At 48.6% G+C, this 23,205-nt stretch overlaps 4 protein-coding genes across 14 annotated transcripts; 2 read left to right on the plus strand and 2 right to left on the minus strand.

Moving 5' to 3' along the window:
* Positions 1-17: 17 nt before the first annotated feature.
* Positions 18-7,933, plus strand: narf (nuclear prelamin A recognition factor). Of its 5 annotated transcripts, none has more exons than XM_047050698.1 (13): positions 18-128; positions 539-593; positions 2,016-2,092; positions 2,501-2,566; positions 2,786-2,914; positions 3,167-3,299; positions 3,698-3,832; positions 4,099-4,217; positions 4,408-4,537; positions 4,867-4,939; positions 5,078-5,215; positions 5,397-5,554; positions 5,728-7,933. In XM_047050698.1, the coding sequence occupies exons 3-13, from the start codon at positions 2,033-2,035 to the stop codon at positions 5,991-5,993; spliced, it is 1,407 nt and encodes a 468-aa protein (XP_046906654.1). In that variant the 5' UTR covers positions 18-128; positions 539-593; positions 2,016-2,032; the 3' UTR covers positions 5,994-7,933. The 5 variants fall into 5 exon arrangements, with proteins under 5 accessions (XP_046906654.1, XP_046906656.1, XP_046906655.1 ...); XM_047050700.1 differs by having other exon boundaries at positions 2,019-2,092; XM_047050699.1 differs by lacking the exon at positions 18-128 and adding an exon at positions 142-293.
* Positions 7,934-8,208: 275 nt separating this feature from the next.
* Positions 8,209-10,689, minus strand: LOC124488165 (macrophage mannose receptor 1-like). Its single transcript, XM_047050704.1, has 6 exons — positions 10,658-10,689; positions 10,262-10,307; positions 9,768-10,157; positions 9,171-9,518; positions 8,676-8,773; positions 8,209-8,419 (listed from the first exon to the last, which is right to left on the minus strand). Exons 2-6 carry the CDS (start codon positions 10,296-10,298, stop codon positions 8,303-8,305), a joined length of 990 nt encoding a protein of 329 aa, XP_046906660.1. The 5' UTR covers positions 10,299-10,307; positions 10,658-10,689; the 3' UTR covers positions 8,209-8,302.
* A 3,295-nt stretch (positions 10,690-13,984) lies between these two features.
* Positions 13,985-17,966, plus strand: LOC124488229 (troponin T, slow skeletal muscle-like). 5 transcript variants are annotated; one of them, XM_047050801.1, is made up of 11 exons: positions 13,985-13,994; positions 14,098-14,121; positions 14,302-14,326; positions 14,692-14,752; positions 14,868-14,984; positions 15,325-15,402; positions 16,022-16,135; positions 16,408-16,517; positions 17,118-17,208; positions 17,340-17,380; positions 17,659-17,965. In XM_047050801.1, exons 4-11 carry the CDS (start codon positions 14,696-14,698, stop codon positions 17,729-17,731), a joined length of 681 nt encoding a protein of 226 aa, XP_046906757.1. In that variant the 5' UTR covers positions 13,985-13,994; positions 14,098-14,121; positions 14,302-14,326; positions 14,692-14,695; the 3' UTR covers positions 17,732-17,965. The 5 variants fall into 5 exon arrangements, with proteins under 5 accessions (XP_046906757.1, XP_046906760.1, XP_046906759.1 ...); XM_047050804.1 differs by lacking the exon at positions 13,985-13,994 and having other exon boundaries at positions 17,686-17,964; XM_047050803.1 differs by lacking the exon at positions 13,985-13,994 and having other exon boundaries at positions 14,692-14,764; positions 17,686-17,961.
* Positions 17,967-18,181: 215 nt separating this feature from the next.
* On the minus strand, positions 18,182-23,124 carry LOC124488227 (dynein axonemal assembly factor 3-like). 3 transcript variants are annotated; one of them, XM_047050799.1, is made up of 12 exons: positions 23,050-23,124; positions 22,580-22,662; positions 22,205-22,311; positions 21,470-21,563; positions 21,177-21,328; positions 20,365-20,571; positions 20,144-20,266; positions 19,916-20,038; positions 19,282-19,438; positions 18,986-19,100; positions 18,637-18,711; positions 18,182-18,466 (listed from the first exon to the last, which is right to left on the minus strand). In XM_047050799.1, the coding sequence occupies exons 2-12, from the start codon at positions 22,659-22,661 to the stop codon at positions 18,328-18,330; spliced, it is 1,374 nt and encodes a 457-aa protein (XP_046906755.1). In that variant the 5' UTR covers position 22,662; positions 23,050-23,124; the 3' UTR covers positions 18,182-18,327. The 3 variants fall into 3 exon arrangements, with proteins under 3 accessions (XP_046906755.1, XP_046906753.1, XP_046906754.1); XM_047050797.1 differs by having other exon boundaries at positions 22,580-22,691; positions 23,046-23,105; XM_047050798.1 differs by having other exon boundaries at positions 23,046-23,101.
* Positions 23,125-23,205: the final 81 nt, after the last annotated feature.

Genomic DNA, 23,205 nt, shown 5'->3' on the forward strand with positions numbered 1-23,205 from the left:
AGACCTCTACGTCATTTATTCTTGAGGAACTGTGTTTCAAGTATTTTAGTTTTTAGCTGAGCGACTAAATGGTACGGCCAGAGAATGTCTCTGGTACGGCTTTCATCTGCTTTAACAGAACACGTTGGGTACGTAGGTTTTCTACTATATAGAAAACGGTTTTCAGGGAAATTAAAGGGAACGTGTTTTGGGTTACGTTTGTTCGTGTGAGCAAGCACGCACGAGCTACAGCGGGTTGTCATTTGCGCATGCGCTCATGACGAACCGGGTCCGGGACACAATGGAGTCTAGCGGTGGGAAAGTAGTCTGCTAGGATATCTGAAATGACTGACTCTAAAGAGTAGCGTATCGATTACATTAAATAGTAGTTAAAATGGTCGCTAAATCGCCTCTTATCCGTGACCACTAGGTCATCTTAAAATGCTATGATAATAAAACCACACAGTGCGATGTAACTGTTTAACTTCACCTGCCCTGCCGTTTCTAGTGGTCATAATTTCAAACTGTCACATATTAGCTTTCTTCTTCACTGTTCCAGAGAACTTGACCAGACCTTTTGCTTGGAAGCAAAATTCTTGACACAATTATAACTGGTGAGTTTGATCCATTATTCGTTTCATAGAATGAGCCAATTTTGTTTCTATTGCCAATAAAGGTTACCTGAGGTAAACCTCGGATCTGCAAAGCAAATCTGCCTAGTAATAAGTCAATCTTGCCATCTCCAGTCTTCTGAAGGAATATGAGATCAGATCTGATAGTAAACTGTTATTTGTCTGTTACGATTATTATTTATGCTGTAGTTGTTTGATGGAATATGCCGTCATTTGGAGAAGAAGATTGCATGTTGTGGTTATTTTGTTTCTTTGCGACGTTTTGGGCCTTTAGATGAGAAGTGTCATCATTCTTTTGAATGGAGGGAATTAGGAAGCTTTCACGCGATGGCATGGTTTGGGGTGTATCATTCTAAAATATATATTTATCAACTTTTTCTCATCTGAAGGCTATAATTAATAGGCTGTAAGTATAGATTTGAAAGAAAGGGATATGGCAGGGATGATGTAATGTTTATGAGTGGGTATTTAACTCCAAAGACAGGAAACAACTTTCTCCTTAACCTCTCATTCTCTATCATTAACTAGACAGTTTGGATATGCTGCTAGATTAAGAGCCTCCTGATTGGGCAGCAGACTAGCAGGGTGTTGAACATGCAGACACTCAGAGGCGGAGTCAGCAGTTCTCAGACACACAGTCAGACAGGGATACACATCTCATTCCTTCTGGAGTATGTAGCAGTGCAGCTCAGATTCTCAGGCAGGGCTGTGCTAGGGTGTACTGGGCTGTGTTGGGGTGTACTGGGCTGTGTTAGGGTGTACTGGGCTGTGTTAGGGTGTACTGGGCTGTGTTGGGGTGTACTGGGCTGTGTTGGGGTGTACTGGGCTGTGTTAGGGTGTACTGGGCTGTGTTGGGGTGTACTGGGCTGTGTTAGGGTGTACTGGGCTGTGTTAGGGTGTACTGGGCTGTGTTAGGGTGTACTGGGCTGTGTTAGGGTGTACTGGGCTGTGTTAGGGTGTACTGGGCTGTGTTGGGGTGTACTGGGCTGTGTTAGGGTGTACTGGGCTGTGTTAGGCTGTACTGGGCTGTGTTGGGGTGTACTGGGCTGTGTTAGGGTGTACTGGGCTGTGTTAGGGTGTACTGGGCTGTGTTAGGGTGTACTGGGCTGTGTTGGGGTGTACTGGGCTGTGTTAGGGTGTACTGGGCTGTGTTAGGGTGTACTGGGCTGTGTTGGGGTGTACTGGGCTGTGTTGGGGTGTACTGGGCTGTGTTGGGGTGTACTGGGCTGTGTTAGGGTGTACTGGGCTGTGTTGGGGTGTACTGGGCTGTGTTGGGGTGTACTGGGCTGTGTTGGGTTATGCTAGGTTGTGTAAGGTAGTGTTGGGCTGCATGGCAGGCTTGCAGGATGTGTTGCTGAGTGTGTGTTAGGTGGTGTGTGTTGAGTGTGTGTTTCTATCATCCAGCAGTGCTCTGAGGGAAGATGTCAACCCAAGTCAACATAGGAGCACGCAAGGACAAGTGTGAGAACTGCACCAAGCAGGTAAGACTGTCCAGCGGGACCCGCTATAGGGGGGTCAGATGGCTGAGCGGTTAGGGAGTCCGGCTATTAATCAGAAGGTTATCAGTTCGATTCCCGACCGTGCCAAATGAAGTTGTGTACTTGGGCAAGGCACTTCACCCTACTTGCCTCAGGGAGAATGTCCCTGTACTTACTGTAAGTCGCTGTGGATAAGAGCGTCTGCTAAATGACTAAATGTAAATGCTACCTACCAGCTAACTATGCTCAGAAGGAGACTAGAAAGACATATAATATACATATTTATACATTTTTTGGAGGGACATTGGATGGTTGCAGGTTCGAATCCAGGCCTGAGTAATGCTTGTATGAATATGTCTGCTGAATGAACGTGTTTATATTTTTGGATCTATTTGCACTCATGACTTTCAGTGCAACAAGAAGCAAAATGTGGAAGGGTCCAGTTCCCTACAGGAGAAGGAGGACCCTGATGGAGAGGTACTGAACATCTCCATCTCTCCTCCTATGACAGCATGCTCAGACAAACACATCAGCCCTGTGTAGAGTTAGAGAATAGGACAAAAACTGTTGTTACTACCAAGAATATCTTTCTTTCTCTCCAATCCCAACCCTTTCCATCCCTCCTTGTTCTTTTTCTCCCTCTTTCTCTCTCTCTTCTTCTCTCCTTCCCCATAACCTCATCTGTCTCGCCCCCAGGTGACAGAGTCGTCCCAGGTGTTGCTGAGTGCGTGTCTGTCGTGTGAAGGCTGTGTGTCAGAGGAAGAGAGCCAGAAGATAGCTCAGCAGAACCGGGAGGAGCTGGAGCGAGTCCTAGCCCTCAACAAGGTACCGGCCCTCCTTCCTCCTAGACCACCAGCCATGTTGCACCGAGCCATATGGTTGGTCTGCGAAGCCCACACCGCCAGATCTCAGCCAATCAGAGAGGGCAGGACATTAAACTCCTGCCAAAAAAGTACATTGATTCAAATTCGGTGTTGAGAGGAAATGAAGAGATGGGAAGTTCCTGCATCCACAGACGAGTGTTCTGACCCTGATGTTCTGTGTTGTGACCCCCCCCCCCCCGCGCGCGTGCGACAGAGGTGTGACGTGACCAATCACAGGACAGTGCTGGTCTCCCTGTGCCCCCAGGCCCTCCCCTTCTTCTCTGTCAAGTTTGGCCTGGGCATCCCAGAGGCCACACACAAGCTCTGTGGATTCCTCAAGAGTCTGGGTGAGCCTGTGTGTGTGTGTTGTGTGTGTTGTGTGTCAGCTTGTTTGTGTCTCATGAGGGAGAATTAGTTCTCAGTCTATGTCTGAGGATACATGTGTTGTACTCATTGGCATTCGTCATAGAAGCGTGATATCAATACTCTTTCCTGCCCTCTCTCTCTCTCTCTCTCTCTCACTCTCTCTCGCTCTCTCTCTCTCTCCCCCCTCTCTCTCTCTCTCTCTCTTTCTCCCTCTCTCTCTCTCTCTCTCTCTCTCTCTCTCTCTCTCTCTCTCTCTCTCTCTCTCTCTCTTTCTCCCTCTCTCTCTCTCCCTCCCTCTCTATCTCTCTCTCTCTCTCTCTCTCTCTCTCTCCCTCTCTCTCCCTCTTTCCCCCCCCCTCTCTCTCTCTCTCTCATTTAGGTGTGAGGTATGTGTTTGACACCACTCTGGCAGCTGGCTTCAGTATTGTGGAGAGCCAGAGAGAGTTTATCCAGAGGTACCGCCGACGGCACCACGATGCCCACGCCCTGCCCATGTTCACCTCCTCCTGCCCAGGTGAGCCTCCTCACCTCCCTCCTCTCCTCCTCTCCTGTTCCTCTCCTCTGTACTCCATGCATGTGTGTGGTGACTGGGGTGTAGTGGTGGGGTATGGAGCAGAAAGCAGAGAAGGGCTGCTGAGCTGAGATAGAGGGGGCAGTCCTCCCCCTCCAGAGATAGAGGGGGAGGCTCCTCTGGGCCTATCTCTCCCTGTGCTCCCGGCTCTCTAGCTCTCATCTAGCCATCTAGCTGGATCTCTCTTTCTGACGTGTGTGTGCGTGCAGGCTGGATCCGGTACGCGGAGCGTGTCCTTGGTACCCTGGTGACCCCTCACCTGTGTACAGCCAGGTCTCCTCAGCAGATCATGGGCTCCCTGGTCAAAGACTACTTCTGCAGACAGCAGGTCAGCACACACACACTCACACACATACACTTACACACATACACTTACACACACACACACCCTCCTGCCACCCTGTCCTGTGTATTTCACTCTACCAGCCAGTAGCTGAGTGTGGTGGTGTCCTGGTGTGTGTTGTCATGGTGTCCTGGTGTGTGTGTTGTCATGGTGACCTGCTGTGTGTTGTGTTTAGATGCTGAGGAGGGAGCAGGTGTACCATGTGGTGGTGGCTCCGTGCTTCGATAAGAAACTGGAGGCAGTGAGAGAGGAGCTCTACAGCTCTCTGCTGGAGAGCAGAGACGTGGACTGTGTCCTCACCTCAGGTGACGCTCTATCTGCCTCTCTTTCGCTCTCTCTCTCTCTCTCTCTCTCTCTCTCTCTCTCTCTCTGTCTCTGTCTCTCTTTGTCTCTCTCTGTCTCTCTTTGTCTCTCTCTGTCTCTCTGTCTTTGTCTCCTCTTCTGTTCTCCCTTTTCATCTGTGTACTATTCGGTCAAACTCAGCATAAATGTGAAAACGTCCTCTTTTCTCTCTCTCACTTCCTCACAATTCTTCTTTTTGAGGCATCATCAGGTCTCACTACCACGAGTTAATCACCTGGCATTCTCTCGGTTCCTCCCTGTCATTAGTGACGCGTGTGTGTGTGTGTTCCAGGAGAGGTGCTGCTCATGATGAAGCAGAGGAAGGTGACTGTGGAGCAGCTGGACTCTGTCCCTCTAGATCACATGTGAGTCAGGAAGTGTCCGATCAGTCCAGTGTGTGTGCCTGATAAACAAGCTAGCACATTTTTGCTTTTCTTTGTGTGTGTTTTGTGTTCTGATAAGTGTGTGGGTTTGTGTATGTGTATCTGGTTGTGTGTGTGTAGCATGGGGGAGGCAGCCGACACAGGGATGGTCCGACACGAGGGCCGAGGCTCTGAGGGCTTCCTGGAGCACGTCTTCAAACACGCCGCTAAGGAGCTGTTCAGTCTGGAGGTCCACCAGGTCACCTACAAGACCCTCAGGTAGAACACCTGTTAGATCCTCCACGTAGAAGGTTCTAGGTTCCCTGTTAGATCTCATGGTGTGGTGGTAGCAGGCTGAGGCGTGGTGGTAGCAGGCTGAGGGAGACACAGCCAGGGAGAGAGGGCAAGCTGCAGACTCAGCTGATTGGTTGTTGTTTGCTTGCTTGTTTGTGATTGGCAGGAACCGGGACTTCCAGGAGGTGAGTCTAGAGCAGGAGGGAGAGGCCGTGCTGCAGTTTGCGGCCGTGTACGGCTTCAGGAACATCCAGACCCTGGTTCACCGCATGAGGAAGGGACGCCTGCCTTACCAGCTGGTGGAGGTGCTGTCCTGCCCCGGAGGTACCCAGCCCACACACACACACACACCACACACACCACCATCATTTTGGCACGGCGGGGAATCGATCCGGCAACCATAGGATTACTAGCCCGACTCCCTCACCGCTCAGCCACCATACATCCCTCACCACACACACACCACATGTGACGATCCCCCCTCTCTGTTCCCCCAGGATGTCTGAGCGGTCGTGGGCAGGCGGAGGGGGAGGCGGGGGGGCCGGCGGGGGGGCGTGTGGACAAGGCCCTGGTGCAGCAGATGGAGGAGGCCTACAGCAGCCTGCCAGTCAGCCTCCCAGAGACCAGCCCCAGCCTCCACACCCTGTACCAGGACTGGCTGGAGGGCCAGGACTCCCCACAGGCCAGAGCACTGCTCCACACCCAGTACACCCAGCAGCCCACTGGCCAGGCCCACACACAGCCCCCTCACATCCAGTGGTGAGGAGAGGTGCAGAGGGAGGAAAGTGGTGTGGGGATGACGTCGCCTCTGGGTTCAGACCAGGGTCGCTCTCCCCCCCCCCCCCCTGAGGACCCCCAGGAGGGCCAGCAGGATCGCTCTCCTCTCCCCCTGAGGACCCCCAGGAGGGCAGCAGGATCGCTCTCCCCCCCCCCCCCTGAGGACCTCCTGGAGGGCAGCAGGATCGCTCTCTCCCCCCCCTGAGGACCTCCTGGAGGGCAGCAGGATCGCTCTCTCCCCCCCCCTGAGGACCTCCAGGAGGGCCAGCAGGATCGCTCTCTCCCCCCCCTGAGGACCTCCTGGAGGGCAGCAGGATCGCTCTCCCCCCCCCCCTGAGGACCTCCTGGAGGGCAGCAGGATCGCTCTCTCCCCCCCCCTGAGGACCCCCAGGAGGGCCAGCAGGATCGCTCTCCCCCCCCCCCTGAGGACCTCCAGGAGGGCCAGCAGGATCGCTCTCTCTCCCCCCCCTGAGGACCTCCTGGAGGGCAGCAGGATCGCTCTCTCTCCCCCCCCCTGAGGACCTCCTGGAGGGCAGCAGGATCGCTCTCTCTCCCCCCCCTGAGGACCTCCTGGAGGGCAGCAGGATCGCTCTCCCCTCCCCCCTGAGGACCTCCTGGAGGGCAGCAGGATCGCTCTCTCCCCCCCCTGAGGACCTCCTGGAGGGCAGCAGGATCGCTCTCTCCCCCCCCCTGAGGACCTCCAGGAGGCCAGCAGGATCGCTCTCTCCCCCCCTGAGGACCTCCTGGAGGGCCAGCAGGATCGCTCTCCCCCCCCCCCTGAGGACCTCCAGGAGGGCAGCAGGATCGCTCTCCCCCTCCCCCTGAGGACCCCCAGGAGGGCCAGCAGGATCGCTCTCTCCCCCCCTGAGGACCTCCTGGAGGGCAGCAGGATCGCTCTCTCTCCCCCCCCTGAGGACCTCCTGGAGGGCAGCAGGATCGCTCTCTCTCCCCCCCCTGAGGACCTCCTGGAGGGCAGCAGGATCGCTCTCTCCCCCCCCTGAGGACCTCCTGGAGGGCAGCAGGATCGCTCTCTCCCTGGCCGTCTCTTCCTGGGTTTGATAGCTGTGGGATTTAAGGACCAGTGCCTGGGAGTGGATGAGGGTCCTCTTTCTGTGACCCCTACCAGCCACTAGGGGGCGGGACTTCCTCTATTATCTGCAGCAAATGGTAGAAACCCAGAAGGTTGGAACTGTTTCAGCTGGACTGCCAGTATAGTGGATGTCATGCAACGACTGTCAATGTAATGCATGTTGTCATAACTCATAACATACTACCTTATGTGCTTCATGTTGACCTTGTGCTTCACGGGGCTGTGTCTCAACACTCTCAGGTCGGCTGCATCTCAAAACTGTCAGGCAGGCTCCTCTGCCAGAGAAGTGGACTTGGAAAGTTAAATACAAAAGAAGTTTGTTTTTATCCACTGCTTTGTGTGGGCTGATCTGTTGACAGTGCAGGTTCAAACTGCTGCCAGGCTGCATCAGTCACACCAGTCCACTGTTGTGCCCAGTCTACGTCCAGGGAAGGGAGACATTTAGATAAAGCTACGTCCACAAGTGCTTATTTTCAACCCGTACAGAGCATTGTGTACTTGTATTGTTAATTCGTTATGACCATTTTAAAGTGGGTTGTTGTGGTCGTAAAGACCAAGTGTTTTTTTTTATTTTATTATTGCGCCGCATGCTTTCACACATTGTCGAGCATTAAAATAACTTCAACGGGAGGTACGTGTGCGTCTGAAATGTCACTAAGAATTCAACATGTCACAGTAAGGGAGAAAATAGAAGTTGTAACTTGGGGGGCGCTTCCTGTTGTCAGTGGATGATTGTGTGACGTGGACCAGATCTATAGCGATACCACGTAGCACCCAGGCAACATTGGAATTATTCTATGTAGTATATAAAGTGATAATACTCAATTGCAAGCCTTGTTAATTGCTAATGCCACAGTTTGCTAATATTAGCATAATCTTAGACATTTTACAGACAAATGGGCAAAACACGTGTATGATTTTGACTACAAGTTAGTGAAACATATAATGATATGATTACACCAGGTTCACAACATTACAAGGTATGGAATCATGTAGCTGTATCTGTTATATATACATGATGAGACAAGGCCACAAGATCAGTAGGCTTTATTTCATTTTATGTTACCCACCACCTGATTAATAAGAACAAATAAACTGTATGAATTGATAAGGACATCATCTGCTAGTTACAGAAATGTCATTGACATCATCGGTACTGTCAGAGATACAAGAGACAGTTAACAACATTTAGTAGCTGTGACTTGTTAATGACACGTGTCTCCTCTTCCTCCCTCCTCCTCCTTCTTGTGGAAAACCTTCCCATCCTTCTGCTTCTTCCATCTCAGCGTGCTGTGCTCAGGGATCCTTCCAGCTGCCTTCATCTGGGGGCACAGTCACACTGTCATGGTTACACCACATTATGGGGTTTAATGTAGAACACTAAACTAGTCTTGGATCAGTATGTGTGTTTCACCAACCTGTCACTGTCAGCTACATCTGTAAAGGGTATTCTTACTGCAATAACAATCCTTACATGGTTCTAGGGTGTAACTGCTGGTTGTCTGTAATGACTGAGACTTTGACTACACATCATGTACAGTCAGAGGACTGCCTTCCCTCACACAGGGAGACACTCACTTGCTGCAAGATGGAGTCCAACATGGCAGGATCCTCTAAGTCTGAAGGTGAATTAGGAACCAGTTCCACTCTCCCAGTTAACCTCTTAGTGATGCTTCCTTGGGTAAGAATGGGGAGGTTACAACACAGTTGTACATTACAGTACATTATGCACTATCACTTAAATACAGTTACATGTAATGCAGGATTGACAAGATATCTTATACACGAGTTACAGCTCCTTTATGACACTATTCACGACTATTAACACAATTCATTCAGTTAAAAAAAAATATTACAAGGGTAGTTCACCACTAAATAATCTAGATTAAGATTTGTAGTTGTGTAATAATATGAAGTAGAGGGCATACTGTCACTCTGCCAAGTCCCCACCATGTATCACTGCTCTTTAATAGAGGACATACAGGAAACCCTTGTTAGTATAGGCCTGCTCATCACCTAGAAAACACCACTGACACGTTCAAAGCACACTGGCACCTGCCAAGTCTCACTCACCATTGTGGCAAACAAACCAAGCCAAATGAGAACACGGGACATTACCCCACTTCCATGAATAAACACTCTGTGGCATTGCACAGTCATATCCATTATCTGGTTTGCCACTCCACCAGTATCTGAAGGAGGAGATAGACTGGTCTGACCACTTCCAGTCGTCTTTGAACAGACCGATCCAGACGATGGCAGATGAATTCTCTCCCAGAACAAGTTGCTGTATCTCAATGCTTTCAGCCTGGTTCCTGATGCTGGCCAGGTCTGTGTAACTCTGTCTGCAGTAGAGCTGAGCGTCTCTCCAAGTTTTTGGTTCTAGAATCAGGATGTACTTTGGCTTGCCAGGATCCTTACCTAGGAGTATCCACGACTTAGATTAGTACATTTTATGTTTCAATAATTTAAAACAATTGTTTCCTATAGAAGGAAATCACCAACCATTTATTTTAAAAATGACTTATTAAAAAAATTACAACTTCTCTCACAAAGTTTAAGTTTAAGACATTCGTGCTTTTCAGCATCAATTATTTCCTCTATAAGGCAATGGCAAGCAAACGTTCATCAATAACTGAAAGATGTGTTGTTGTGAATAGAAAAACTCACCACTATTAAAACAAACAAAAGAGTAAGTATTTGTACATGCATAGTCTCTCCATACTCCTGTTTCATTGCTGACCAGTGCAGCGCAGGGCTGGCCTGTGATTGGCTCTGGCTGGGCCCAGTTCCTGTACTCCGTCTCTCCTTCTCTGTAGAACTGACTGCCTGAAAGAGACCACTTCCAGCTGCTGACACTCCTGTCTCTAATCAGTCCTGTCCAAACATAACCAGTGACAAGACCTGTCTGGTTCAACATGTTCTGCATGTCCTCCATGCTGTCTACAGTCGCCAGGTCAACAAAGTGCTCTCTACAGTAGCTCTGGGCATCAGTCCAAGTCATACCAAGCCTGATCAGATGATACTGATGGAGTGCACAGGCAGAGAGCACCCAGAACTCTGCAAACACATAATCATCTCATGACTGAGTTTGTCCTGAGCTGGAGAGGCTGGAAGGTTGTAGGAAGTGTGTTGACCAGACTGATGACTTGAAAGACTCTTACCAAGGAGCAGGGCAACAGATGAGACTCTGCACTGCATGGCTCTGATCTACACACACACACAGAAACACACACACACATTGATACACACACACACACCACATTGATACACACACACACACACATAACTCCTTACAGCAGCGGACTAGGTTTGAAGAAATTAGGTCAGATAAGCCCCTCAAATGTCCACGTCTTTGGTAGTCATGTCCAACACTGTTAAGCTGAACTGATCAAAGTTTAGGATTTAAGATATAAGGGTTAAGTGATTAAAACAATTCTGGACCCACACCTAAATCTTCTGTGTTCTGTAAATGATACATCTTGGTGTTCTACTATGGTAAAGGAGTATATATATGAGGAATGCACAGGTGATAATAGGGGAAGGTAAATGCACCTTACCTGAGGAGAGAGAGGGACGTGAGAGTTGTGGTGTTCACAGCAGACTGAGACGGCTGACTTTCACTCAAGTTGTTTTTGTTTCGCTCAATCTATTTCCTGAAGAACCATGCAAAACATGACCATGATCTCAACGCACCAGGAGACAACATTCTTTTTTCAAGGTCATTTATCTATATTTTTTCTTACAAGTTTCTCTTGTTCCTCCTTTTTTCTCCCCTCTCTCTCTCTCCCTCTCTCTCTCTCTCTCTCTCTCTCTCTCTCTCTCTCTCTCTCTCTCTCTTCTCTCTCTCTCTCTCTCTCTCTCTCTCTCTCTCTTCTCTCTCTCTCTCCTCTCTCTCTCTCTCTCTCTCTCTCTTCTCTCCCTCCATCTCACTTTCTCTCTCTCTCTTCTCTCCATCTCTCTCTTCTCTCCCTGCATCTCACTCTCTCTTTCTCTCTTTTCTCCCTACCCCCCCCTCTCTCTCTTTCTCTCTTTTCTCCCTACCCCCCCCCTCTCTCTCTCTCCCTCCATCTCACTCCCTCTCTCTCTTCTCTCCCTACCCCCTCTCTCTCTCTCTCTCCCTCCATCTCACTCTCTCTCTCTCCCTACCCCCCTCTCTCTCTTCTCTCCCTCCATTTCACTTTCTCTCTCTCTTCTCTCCATCCATCTCTCTCTTCTCTCCCTCCCTCCCTCTCTCTCTCTCTCTCTCTCTCTCTCTCTCTCCTCTCTCTCTCTCTCTCTCTCTCTTCTCTCTCTCTCTCTCTCTCTCTCTCTCTCTCTTCTCTCCCTACCCCCCCTCTCTCTCTTCTCTCCCTCCATCTCACTCTCTCCCTCCACCTGTCCATCCATCTCTCCTGTCAGTAGTGATGTCAGCAGTGATTCCAGACTCATTATCCTCGCTGGCAGGTTTGCTTCCCCCCAAACCTTCAACTAAACTGCTCTCCCCCTTGTCCATCTAGTAACACACACACACACACACACACACCAGCTAAGCCCTTTAGTCCACCCTGTCCAGCTAGCACCACCCCACTCATCCCCTGGTCCCTGTGTCCTGCTGGATAGAACCTCCTGCATGTGTCTTGCTAGGAGAGACTCTCCTCCTTATCAACGTCTCAACTGGCATCCTTCACTTCCAGCAGGTAAGAACATCCTCCTCTTTTGTTTGTATGGAATGTGTTCAGGTATGTTATATTATATATATTATATATGTAGCTGAAAGTTTATGAGAATACATAATATTTTGTCCTCCAGTATTGTTTAATGTTTACATTTGACATAACAGAAGAGTTTTTGTTCGGCTTGTTATCTCAGTTGGACTGAATAAATAAATACTAAGGCAAAATAGTTGCGAAGTTACAGTAATAAGGAGTCAGATGGCTGAGCGGTGAGGGAGTCGGGCTAGTAATCAGAAGGTTGCCGGATCGATTCCCCGCTGTGCCAAATGACGTTGTGTCCTTGGGCAAGGAACTTCACCCTACTTGCCCCGGGGGGAATGTCCCTGTACTTACTCTGGATAAGAGTTTCTGCTACCAATGTAAACTGTAGAGGTCATAAATGACTTGCTTGGTCCGGGTAAGATATTACAGTTATACAAATAAAAATCTGTCAAGTATTTCTCCAAATGAGCAGGTTTATTGACCCCACATGCTCCCCCTCTGAGGTCAGGTCTAACTCTGACTCTAGAGGAGCAGCACAGGACACAGGCTCTGCTGGATCAGTCCTTCACCTGCCAGGGTCAAACCCTCAGACACCCTGGGCAGCACTCCAGCTGGGGGCTGGGGAGAGACATTCAGTTGGGATCCATGGATCTCAGTCTTCATAGTTGGAGATTTAGTGTGTGTGTGCGGTGGGGGGGGACTGATAATAATAATATCACTGGTAATAAGTCATCTGAGTGACTGCCTGTGTGATTCTGAACAGGATTTCACACAGCTGTCCTGGAGAATTCCTTGTTAATCACTGGGTGAAGTTATGTATGAAATAGGGAAGAACTTTTATGATCAAGTTCTAGTCCCAAAAGGACTAATCAGGCAATCCTGATTAGATTCCTGATTAGAATTCTGCAACAATTTTTTGGCCACCTTACAGTTCAAGTGGCAGAGTTTAAATTATTTACAAGGGTAAAAATAATTGATTTGGCTGGTGGTAAATGGTTCTAGATCCATCCCTCTTTCTCTCTGCTAAATTAAATTAAGGGGGGTGAATTCCATAGCAGATGCCAGACAGACTCTAATCCTTGGTAACCAGATACTACTCTTCTATTCATAGTTCATTATCTACAAAAGTCCTCAGCCTCTCTCAGAGCCCGGGTGTTGATTAGTGGAGGTTCCTACCCCAGTCTTCTATCATCACCCCCTGGTCACCTGGACCTCTGACCAAGATATCTCAATGGTAGAGCATTCTGAGCAGATTGAGAGGTTGCAGGTTTGAATTCCCTCTCAGTTGCTTTAGAAAAAACAATCTACTGATAGCAACAATGTATTTATGGTTACATTGTGAGGTCATATTTGATCTCTATCGGTCTCTCGCAGGGCTCTTCATCACAGGAGAGTGCTAAACCTCTAAACAACCCACACTTCATTTGCAACATCCTTTTCGTGGCTTACGCTTGTTGACGGGTGCGCACAGTAGGGACTGAACGATGCAAAGCAGATGTACAAGGAAGGCTTGTATGCAGTCTTTAATCAGGTGTTTGAATATCAAAACCTGTCTCTTACTATCTCTCTCCTTCTATCCACCTTCCCTTCATCTCACCCCCTTCCCTCCTTTCATCCATCTCTCCCTCTCTCCTCTCCCTCCATCCTCTCCCTCCATCCTCTACCTCCATATCTCCCCCCTCCTCTCTCCCTCCAAGTGTCTCCCCCCTCTCCTCTCCCTCTATGTCTCCCCCCCTCTCCTCTCCCTCCATGTCTCCCTCCATCCTCTCCCTCCATGTCTCCCCCTCCTCCAGTGTGACCATGTCAGACAGAGAGGAAGAACATGAGTGAGTATCCATCTCAGACTGTGATACTCCAGCAACAGAGGGTTACATTTACCACCATGAATCTACAACACAGTTTTTCATGAGTGGCTAGCTAGCCAGCGCTCGCTGTTGGTTGTAAACTCCTCTGTTAACAACACATCGAAAGATATAACCTAGATGTGTGCATGTGAATTTAAAACTGGAGGACTGGAGGCAATATACAAAATGTGTGGTGATTTTAAAATCACCAGCTACCACGATCTACATAGTTACATGGAAATGTTTCCACATATACAACCGTTTAGGCTAATGCTAAACAAATTAAAGTGTCTATACATATATATTATACTTTTTCTCTTTATTTCTTTTTCTCTCAAGGGACCGGCAGTGGGATGGTAAGGGTATATACTTTGGTTATGTATGTTTGAAAAAAGAAACACTACATGTAAGCGTAGATGTGTCTTTCTCTGCTCATTCTTTCCCTGCTTTCCTCTGCAGATGAGGAGGAGGAAGGAGAAACAGGTGAGATTCTCTCTTATTCTCACATGTTAAATCCATCAATCTCTCACCCTACAATTTCATTTAATCTCACAGTGTAAAACGAACTCACATTCAATCTCCCGTTTAAGGGTAGATGAGGGAAGCGTGGCAAAGATTACTTGTTTTCTGACCTTTTCTTTTTTCCCTCCGGCTGATAATCAGAAGAGGAGGAACGACCCAAATACAAGTATGATCCTGGAGGAGGCAAATAACTATGTAAATTGGGTCACATTGGGGACGGGTGCAGTTCAGAGGTGGCTCTCTGAGGTTAAAACATGTCATCATATTTCCATACAGGCCCAAGGTGTCTCTGAGGTTAAAACATATTAGAATCAGAATTTGGTTTTATCCGCCATGTAGGTTTATACAAACACGGAATTTACTGTGGCCGGAAGGTGCAAACAATAAACATATACGGATCTTCAATCAAAAGTAGAAAAGTACAGTATTCAAACTAATCCTAAGAACTAACAGTCTAAAAAATAAAACAATTTAAAATTTAAAATATAACAAAATATATTCTTTTTTTTATGTTATCATATTTCCATACAGGCCCATGGTCTCCCAGCTTGCTGCTCCTAAGATACCTGAAGGAGATTGGGTGGACTTTGATGTGAGTTTATCTGTAGGTTTGAACCCTTGCTTGCAGTCACACTTCAGGATATCACCAGCTACTGTGGTGGTCCTGTGGAGATAACGCAGTGGTCCGGTGTGGACTGTTCCGGCAGGACATCCACAGGAAGAGGATGGAGAAGGACCAGCTGGAACTGCAGACGTTGATCGACGTCCATTTTGATCAGAGGAAGAAGGAGGAGGAGGAGCTAATCAGCCTGAAGGACAGGATTGTAATTTATGATCATCTTTGATTTTTTTATTATTATTTTTATCATCCCTCCATCTCTCCGTCTGTCTTTCTCTGTCTCTCTCCTCTATCTCACTCTTTTCTCTTTTTCTCTCTCCCCTCTCTCTCTCTCTCTCTCTCTCTCTCTCTCTCTCTCTCTCTCTCTCTCTCTCACACTCGAATAATCTTGCTGTTTATCGGTGGCTATGCCAGGAACTATGACACTAGGAAAGCCTTGGGCGTGGAGATATGTGGAGATCAGCGTGTGATTAACGTTCCCTGATGGGGGATAAACGGATGTGCGCCGACAGGGATCTGTTCCAAGTGTCTGATGACTCTTTCAGGAGAACCGGCGGGCGGAGAGAGCGGAGCAACAGCGCGTACGTGCTGAGAGAGAGCGGAGCCGACACACGAGGATCGCGGTAACTGGACTCATCACCAAATACCATCTAACCCCACTATAAACACTCACGCTATATATAACTTGACTCATCACCAAATACCATCTAACACTACTATAAACACTACTAGATAACCGCTCACTGAAAATTGCCTAACCACAGAGACAACTTCAGCTTGTCACGGATTGACCGAATTCTGAGTTTAAAACTGAATGAGCTCGGTGGTAGAACTTTTGACTAGCAGATCAAGCGGTTGCAGGTTTAAATCCCGCCCTGCACGTGGCTGTTGATGTAAGTATGAATGTGTTACGTTGCAACTGGACTGAGGAGAAGGAGGTGAGGGGACGTGGGCTGATCTGATTGGCCCCCGGAGGAGGAGGTGAGGGGACGTGGGCTGATCTGATTGGCCCCCGGAGGAGGAGGTTAGGGGACGTGGGCTGATCTGATTGGCCCCCGGAGGAGGAGGTTAGGGGACGTGGGCTGATCTGATTGGCCCCCGGAGGAGGAGGTGAGGGGACGTGGGCTGATCTGATTGGCCCCCGGAGGAGGAGGTTAGGGGACGTGGGCTGATCTGATTGGCCCCCGGAGGAGGAGGTGAGGGGATGTGGGCTAATCTGATTGGCCCCTGGTGCTTTCTCAGGAGGAACGTCAGAGAAAGGAGGACGAGGAGGCCAAGAAGAGAGCCGAGGATGAGGCCAAGAAGAAGAAGGTGCTCTCCAACATGGGGGCTCACTTCGGGGGCTTCCTGGCCAAGGTCAGAATCATGATCCAGGCCTCAAGTTTCACAGTCCTGTTGTCGATGTTCAGATCTGTTGTAGGCCTCTGCAGGTCCAGTCCTGTGGTAGGCTGTGTGTGTTTACTGAAGATACCCTCTTTATTAGGGTTTATCCACTAACAACTGTGTCTGTGTGTGTGTCTGTGTGTCTGTGTGTGTGTCTGTGTGTGTGTCTGTGTATTTGTGTGTGTGTCTGTGTGTCTGTGTGTGTGTGTCTGTGTGTGTGTCTGTGTGTCTGGGTGTTTCTGAAGGCGGAACAGAGGAGGGGGAAGAGACAGACTGGGAGGGAGATCAAGAAGAAGACCCTGGCAGAGAGACACAGACCCCTGGCTATTGCCAACCTGAGGGAGGATGGGCTGAGGTGAGATGGCAGCAACCTGTTCCCCCTTCCTGCATCTCCTCAGAAGGTGAAGCCCCCTGACAGGGGTCTGACTGACACCCATCCAGATCCTTCCTCCCTCCCCTGGTCCAGCTGGGCTCAGCAGTGTTGTGTGTTTCAGGGAGGAGAGGGCTCAGCAGTGTTGTGTGTTTCAGGGAGGAGAGGGCTCAGCAGTGTTGTGTGTTTCAGGGAGAGGGCTCAGCAGTGTTGTGTGTTTTAGGGAGAGGGCTCAGCAGTGTTGTGTGTTTCAGGGAGGAGTGGGCTCAGCAGTGTTGTGTGTTTCAGGGAGAGGGCTCAGCAGTGTTGTGTGTTTCAGGGAGAGGGCTCAGCAGTGTTGTGTGTTTCAGGGAGGAGAGGGCTCAGCAGTGTTGTGTGTTTCAGGGAGGAGAGGGCTCAGCAGTGTTGTGTGTTTCAGGGAGGAGAGGGCTCAGCAGTGTTGTGTGTTTCAGGGAGGAGTGGGCTCAGCAGTGTTGTGTGTTTCAGGGAGGAGTGGGCTCAGCAGTGTTGTGTGTTTCAGGGAGAGGGCTCAGCAGTGTTGTGTGTTTCAGGGAGGAGTGGGCTCAGCAGTGTTGTGTGTTTCAGGGAGAGGGCTCAGGAGATGTGGGAGTGGCTCTACCAGCTGGAGTCGGACAAGTTTGAACTGACAGAGAAGATGAAGAGACAGAAATACGAGGTGAGTCTGAGGATGTTGTTTTAACACAAATAACTGTTTGAGGTTGTTGTTTTATCATAGATAACTGTTTGAGGTTGTTGTCATACCTAAGGTTGTGATAACTGTCTGAGATTGTCATTTCATCCCTGCAGATCAACGTGCTGCTGAACAGAATCCAACACGCTCAGAAATTGTAAGTAGACTCCCCCAGGTCACATGATGCTTAGGGAAATGCTAATGAGACTGCCTTTGTACCATACACTGTAAAAAATAATGAATGTTATAACAACAAATGTTATTTCACCATATAAAAAGGGCTTTGCGTATGCTTGCGATTGGGTCAACATTTAACACCGTCCGTAGCTACAGCGCTGTAGGATCACGTCGGCCATCTTGTCTGGTGTCTCAGTTGTGTGGGTGCTCCGCGCTCTGCTTGCACTGTGGAATATGACTGTTTCCATCCTTCCCCAGCCTTCTTCATCCTCTCTCCCTATACAGCAAAAAGGGCCAAGGGAAGGGCAAGGTAGGCGGCCGCTGGAAGTGAGAGCAGAGCCCTGGAGGATCACAGACGGGCGATCGCCCTCTTCCTAACACCACCGCTCTCCCAGCTGTTTATCACAACGCGGCTCAACACAGATCCAGTTCATGTGTTCATTAAAACATGTGCTGTGTGTTGTGACTAAAATACCATTGTTTTTGTCGTCATTGCAACCCTGGGTGATGGGTTAAGCTCAGGCGTTTGACTGCAGACCAAGAGGTTGCAGGTTCGAATCCAGCTTGTACGGCGCTTACGACTGAAAGTGTTTGCTAAGTGAATACATTATTATTAGGCCTGAACCCTAGTGGCCTGGAGGGTGAACTGCAGTTGTACCTGGTTTTACGAGTTCAGAATATCTTTATCAGGACCAAAGTAGGACCTTTACACAAATCGGTGTAGGTGAGAATGTAAAAGTGTTCACATACTAAACTCGAAACAACATAATAAAACAAGGTACATATTTAAAAAGCAAGTTTAATGAATATATTCCCACCCTGCTAAACATGGAAATGAATGTTCCAACTGCTCATGAACTACGGCCTTAGCATGAACTACGGCCGATTTCTCACTAAATATCAGTGTCTACCAGGACTGTTGCGCTGTTACTCTTCCTGTCGTGCGAAAGTGGCAAACACATCAGACTCCTCCCCCTGGGCGGGGACAAACCCAGCCTGTACACCAATGGCAGCAACGCTTTCAGCAAACCCCTCCTCCTGCTCCTTGGTGAGGTCCAATAGAAACCTGGAATGATGAAGATGGGATTGGCTGACACACAACAGCAGGCTAGGGGAACACGCAAAGTTAGGTATAATAGAATGTCGCACTCGTGATTAGGATGTTTTACAGGGACAGAGGTACATTTAGTTCTTTGTCTAAGCGTGAAAACATCTAATACCTCTAAACAAACTCACTTTGTCAATTCCACGACCAGGACGGATTTTGGTGCTGCAATCTTCTTTAGCTCTGGCCCCAAATTGTGCACCATGCTTGAAGAAAGGAGGAAGAGAGAGTAAGACTGGAGGAAGAGGAGAGAGTAAGACTGAAGGGAGAGAGAGTAAGACTGGAGGAAGAGAGAGTAAGACTGGAGGAGGAGGAGAGAATAAGACTGAAGGGAGAGAGAGTAAGACTGGAGGAAGAGAGAGTAAGACTGGAGGAGGAGGAGAGAATAAGACTGAAGGGAGAGAGAGGACCCAGCAACACCACAGGAAGCACAACTTGAACACACAGTGAGATGCATATAGAGGCATGCAGGCAGGTTACCTTGCAGAACAGTAGATGGTGTTGAAGAGCTGAGCGTAGCTGTGTTTGTCCGGCAGCTTGGAGAGAGAGTCCAGAGGCAGGAAGCTGACAGAGACCCGGTCCAGTTGCAGCGGCTCTGAGACGCCCACACACCCAATCAACACATAAATACTAGCATCTTATTAGGACTATTATCTCAACTATTATTATTGGAAAAAGGTCAAAGAAATGTAATCAGAAAAAGTATTGTGATAGTGATATATAGTGAAGTATAATCGCAATAGATACTATTAATCGTTGGTATATTAGCAGTATACCATAAACATCTGATCTGTGAGTCGTCTCAGTTTGATACGATGTCTCTGAAGTCACAGTCGAATCAGGTCTGGACTGAGGAGCTAGAGGAGAGCGCCCTCTGATGGCCAGAGACTGCAACAGCGACTGCACGTTCGCATAGGACACATCCTGAGCTGTCTGTGAGGCAGAGAGAGAGAGAGAGAGAGAGGGAGAGAGAGAGAGAGAGAGAGAGAGAGAGAGAGAGAGAGAGAGAGAGAGAGAGAGAGAGAGAGAGAGAGAGAGAGAGAGAGAGAGAGGGAGAGTCATCATGCAAAATGTAGGTTATGGCCCTTGAATATGAAAAATAAAAAGCGCTCAGACTGTATAGACCGTTCCTGGACTCTGAACACCTGAACACAGTTAGAGCTTCACGCTTCTGATCCTTTATCTTCCGCTGTACCTTTTACACGCTTAACACGTCGCGGCCAATGGAACAAAATGACAATATTTAAGATATTTTTCTGAGGCAGTATGAGTTGAAGCCGGAGTGTCGGACGTGTCCGTGACCCAGAGGTAAAAGGTCGTGTGTGGGGTAATCCTGAGGGGGGGAGGGGGGTGCTACCTTGACCCAGAGGTGAAAGGTCGTGTGTGGCGTAATCCTGAGGGGGTTGCTACCTTGACGTGGTTCCCATTCTGCTTCTGCAGCAGCTTGTCATCGTCACTCTCGATGCCGAAGGAGAGGTAGGGACTGGAGACGATGTCTCCCCAGTATCCCCACGCCGGAACCTTCTCTCCTCCCTGGCACACACACAGACACATTATTGTCAAAATCAAGAATCATATTAAATATAATCACAACAATTATTATACAAATTAATGTATTTTTATTTTTTATAAACCTACTTTAGAGAACACTCTGGTGGAGAGCAGGCTCTGATTGGTCGTTTGGTAAACGCCTTCCCTCATCTCGAAAGCTACGCCTCTTTCCCTCCATCGGGTGTAGTGATGGTTGTTAATGACCCCACACTGAGGAAGGGGAGGGAGGGAGGGGGTGATTAGTCTTGCCTTGGGCGCCAAATGTGCTAGGACCGGTACTGCTCCACAGTGACTCTGAGGCTCCGTACCCCTTTCTGGTGCAGCTTCATGGTGAGGTCCCAGTCGAAGCAGCCCCTCCGGGAGTCGTAGCGGACCCCCAGGTGCTGCCGGACCCGGCCCTCCCAGACCCGGGACATGGGGGAGGTGTCACGGGGGTCACAAGGGTCACGGGGGGAGGGCGAGGTGGGCTTGGTCCACTGCTTGAAGATCCAGAGCAGCTCGTCAATCTCCTTGAACTGCAGCGGGTGAGAAACTAGTTAGCTGACACGTCGACGATACATTCACTATGTAAGGTGTGTTTGCATGTGTGGTGTTCAGACAGGAGTTACTTTAAGATGTGTGGTGTTCAGACAGGAGTTACTTTAAGATGTGAAGTGTTCAGACAGGAGTTACTTCAAGATGTGAGGTGTTCAGACAGGAGTTACTTCAAGATGTGAAGTGTTGAGACAGGAGTTACTTTAAGATGTGAAGTGTTGAGACAGGAGTTACTTTAAGATGTGAGGTGTTGAGACAGGAGTTACTTTAAGATGTGAAGTGTTCAGACAGGAGTTACTTTAAGATGTGAAGTGTTCAGACAGGAGTTACTTCAAGATGTGAGGTGTTCAGACAGGAGTTACTTCAAGATGTGAAGTGTTGAGACAGGAGTTACTTTAAGATGTGAAGTGTTGAGACAGGAGTTACTTTAAGATGTGAGGTGTTGAGACAGGAGTTACTTTAAGATGTGAGGTGTTGAGACAGGAGTTACTTTAAGATGTGAGGTGTTGAGACAGGAGTTACTTTAAGATGTGAGGTGTTGAGACAGGAGTTACTTTAAGATGTGAGGTGTTGAGACAGGAGTTACTTTAAGATGTGAGGTGTTGAGACAGGGGTGCGGATCTTCTTGTCTGTTGCTGACAGAGAAGCTAAGTTGCGCCGCCAGGTGTCTCAGTGTGTCGTCCGTCTGGCTGCGGACCTCACTGTTCCCAAACAGCTCCAGAAACACCTCCGTCTTCTCTGCACCAGCACACAGGTAAGTCAACAGCAGACGCATGGAAGCGTATATATTCATCGTTAAAAAAAAAAAAAACGTTTTAATACAACGATACATCCACAGGATCAGCATGTAGAAGCTAAAGGAGGAGAATAGAGACTGACCGTGGAGGCCCATGCTCTCTGGAGGGGCCAAGCACACGGCTAGCAGCAGCAGCTGGCGGGCCACCACCCCTATGCTGCTCTCCAGCACCCAGACCTAACACACACAGACACACACACACACGCACACACACATGCACACAGGCACACACACACACAGACAGACACACAGACACAGGCACACACACACACAGACACACAGACACAGGCACACACACACACAGACACACACACACGCACACAGACACACACACAGACACACACACACAGGCACACACACACACAGGCACACAGACACACACACACAGGCACACACACACACAGACACACACACACAGGCACACACACACACACACACAGGCACACACACACACAGACACAGGCACACAGACACACACACACACACAGGCACACAGACATACACACACAGACACACACACACAGGCACACACACACACAGACACACACACACAGGCACACACACACAGGCACACACACACACAGACACAGGCACACAGACACACACACACACACAGACACACAGACATACACACACAGACACACAGACACACGCACTCTCCTTGTATATAAACATATGAACAGGATTTCACCCGACAGGCGTCCATGACTGTGACTGCTGGTGATGTGGGGGATGTGGGGGATCCGGGGGATGTGGGGGATGTGGGGGATGTGGGGGATGTGGGGGATGTGGGTGTCGAGTGTGGGCTTGTGACTCACATGGAGGGAATCAGTATCTTTCAGTCCTGCTACGGTCTTCATTATGTGCCGTGGGTCTGCACTGCCTATCAGCAACATCCTCACCTCCCCCTCCTGCCTCACTGGACCTGGGGGGGTAGAGAGAGATAGTAGGACAAGTTGCATGGGTATGGAAGCTAATCAGTGACATCATGCTTTGAATTTTTAAAGGCATTGAATATTTAATATTTCAATTTAAATCCCATCAAATGGGTTGGTTTTGAATTCACCTCTTTAAAACTGAAGTATGAATTTATTTATTTTTAAATATGTTTAAAAAATCCGATCCAAATAATATAGCGTTAGTAACATTCTTTGAACAGAACCCCTCAAAGTCCCCTTAGTCACAAGGCTCACCTGATGAAAGCAGGTCTTGCGCAGGGCTGAAGCCCCACCAGGTGACACAGCCCGCGCCCTCCAAAGCTCGTACACGATTCATTCTGAGAAGGAGGTCCGTTTGATATGTTAGCTAGGTAAGATAGCCAATATAATAGTTCAGCACACTGTAAATGTTTCACTCACATGTATCTGTGTTTGAGGTGGACCGCATATCTTGACTAACATTTTACTGTAATATAGTGCACTTGTCTGAGACGTAGCGTAGCTAATGGATAATGTAGCTAACTATGTACAGTACTAGGCTAGGCTTGATCTGTATACAATACTAGTAGCCATCGGTCATAAACCGTAGGTATGGTCACAGGCTTAGCTACTAAACTGCTCAATATCCCAGCCGAGTTTAACTGCACAAATCTAAAACCAGATACAGATACATGTTATCTTATTTTAAGTTTAATACTACAACATGAAAGGCAAAACTCACCTGCCTTGCTGAAGCGAAAGTATTGCCAGATGTTTACATGTGTTCCAGCTACTAAGCTTGTCAGAAAAGTTTGTGTCATGTTGCTAAGCAACACTTCCTCAAAGATAAGGAGGAGGAACCATGAGGAGGGGGCGGGGTTCGTCCAGAACAGCTTTGTCTA

This window comes from Hypomesus transpacificus, unplaced genomic scaffold (assembly GCF_021917145.1).
Source record: "Hypomesus transpacificus isolate Combined female unplaced genomic scaffold, fHypTra1 scaffold_127, whole genome shotgun sequence".
NCBI classification, from domain to species: domain Eukaryota; kingdom Metazoa; phylum Chordata; class Actinopteri; order Osmeriformes; family Osmeridae; genus Hypomesus; species Hypomesus transpacificus.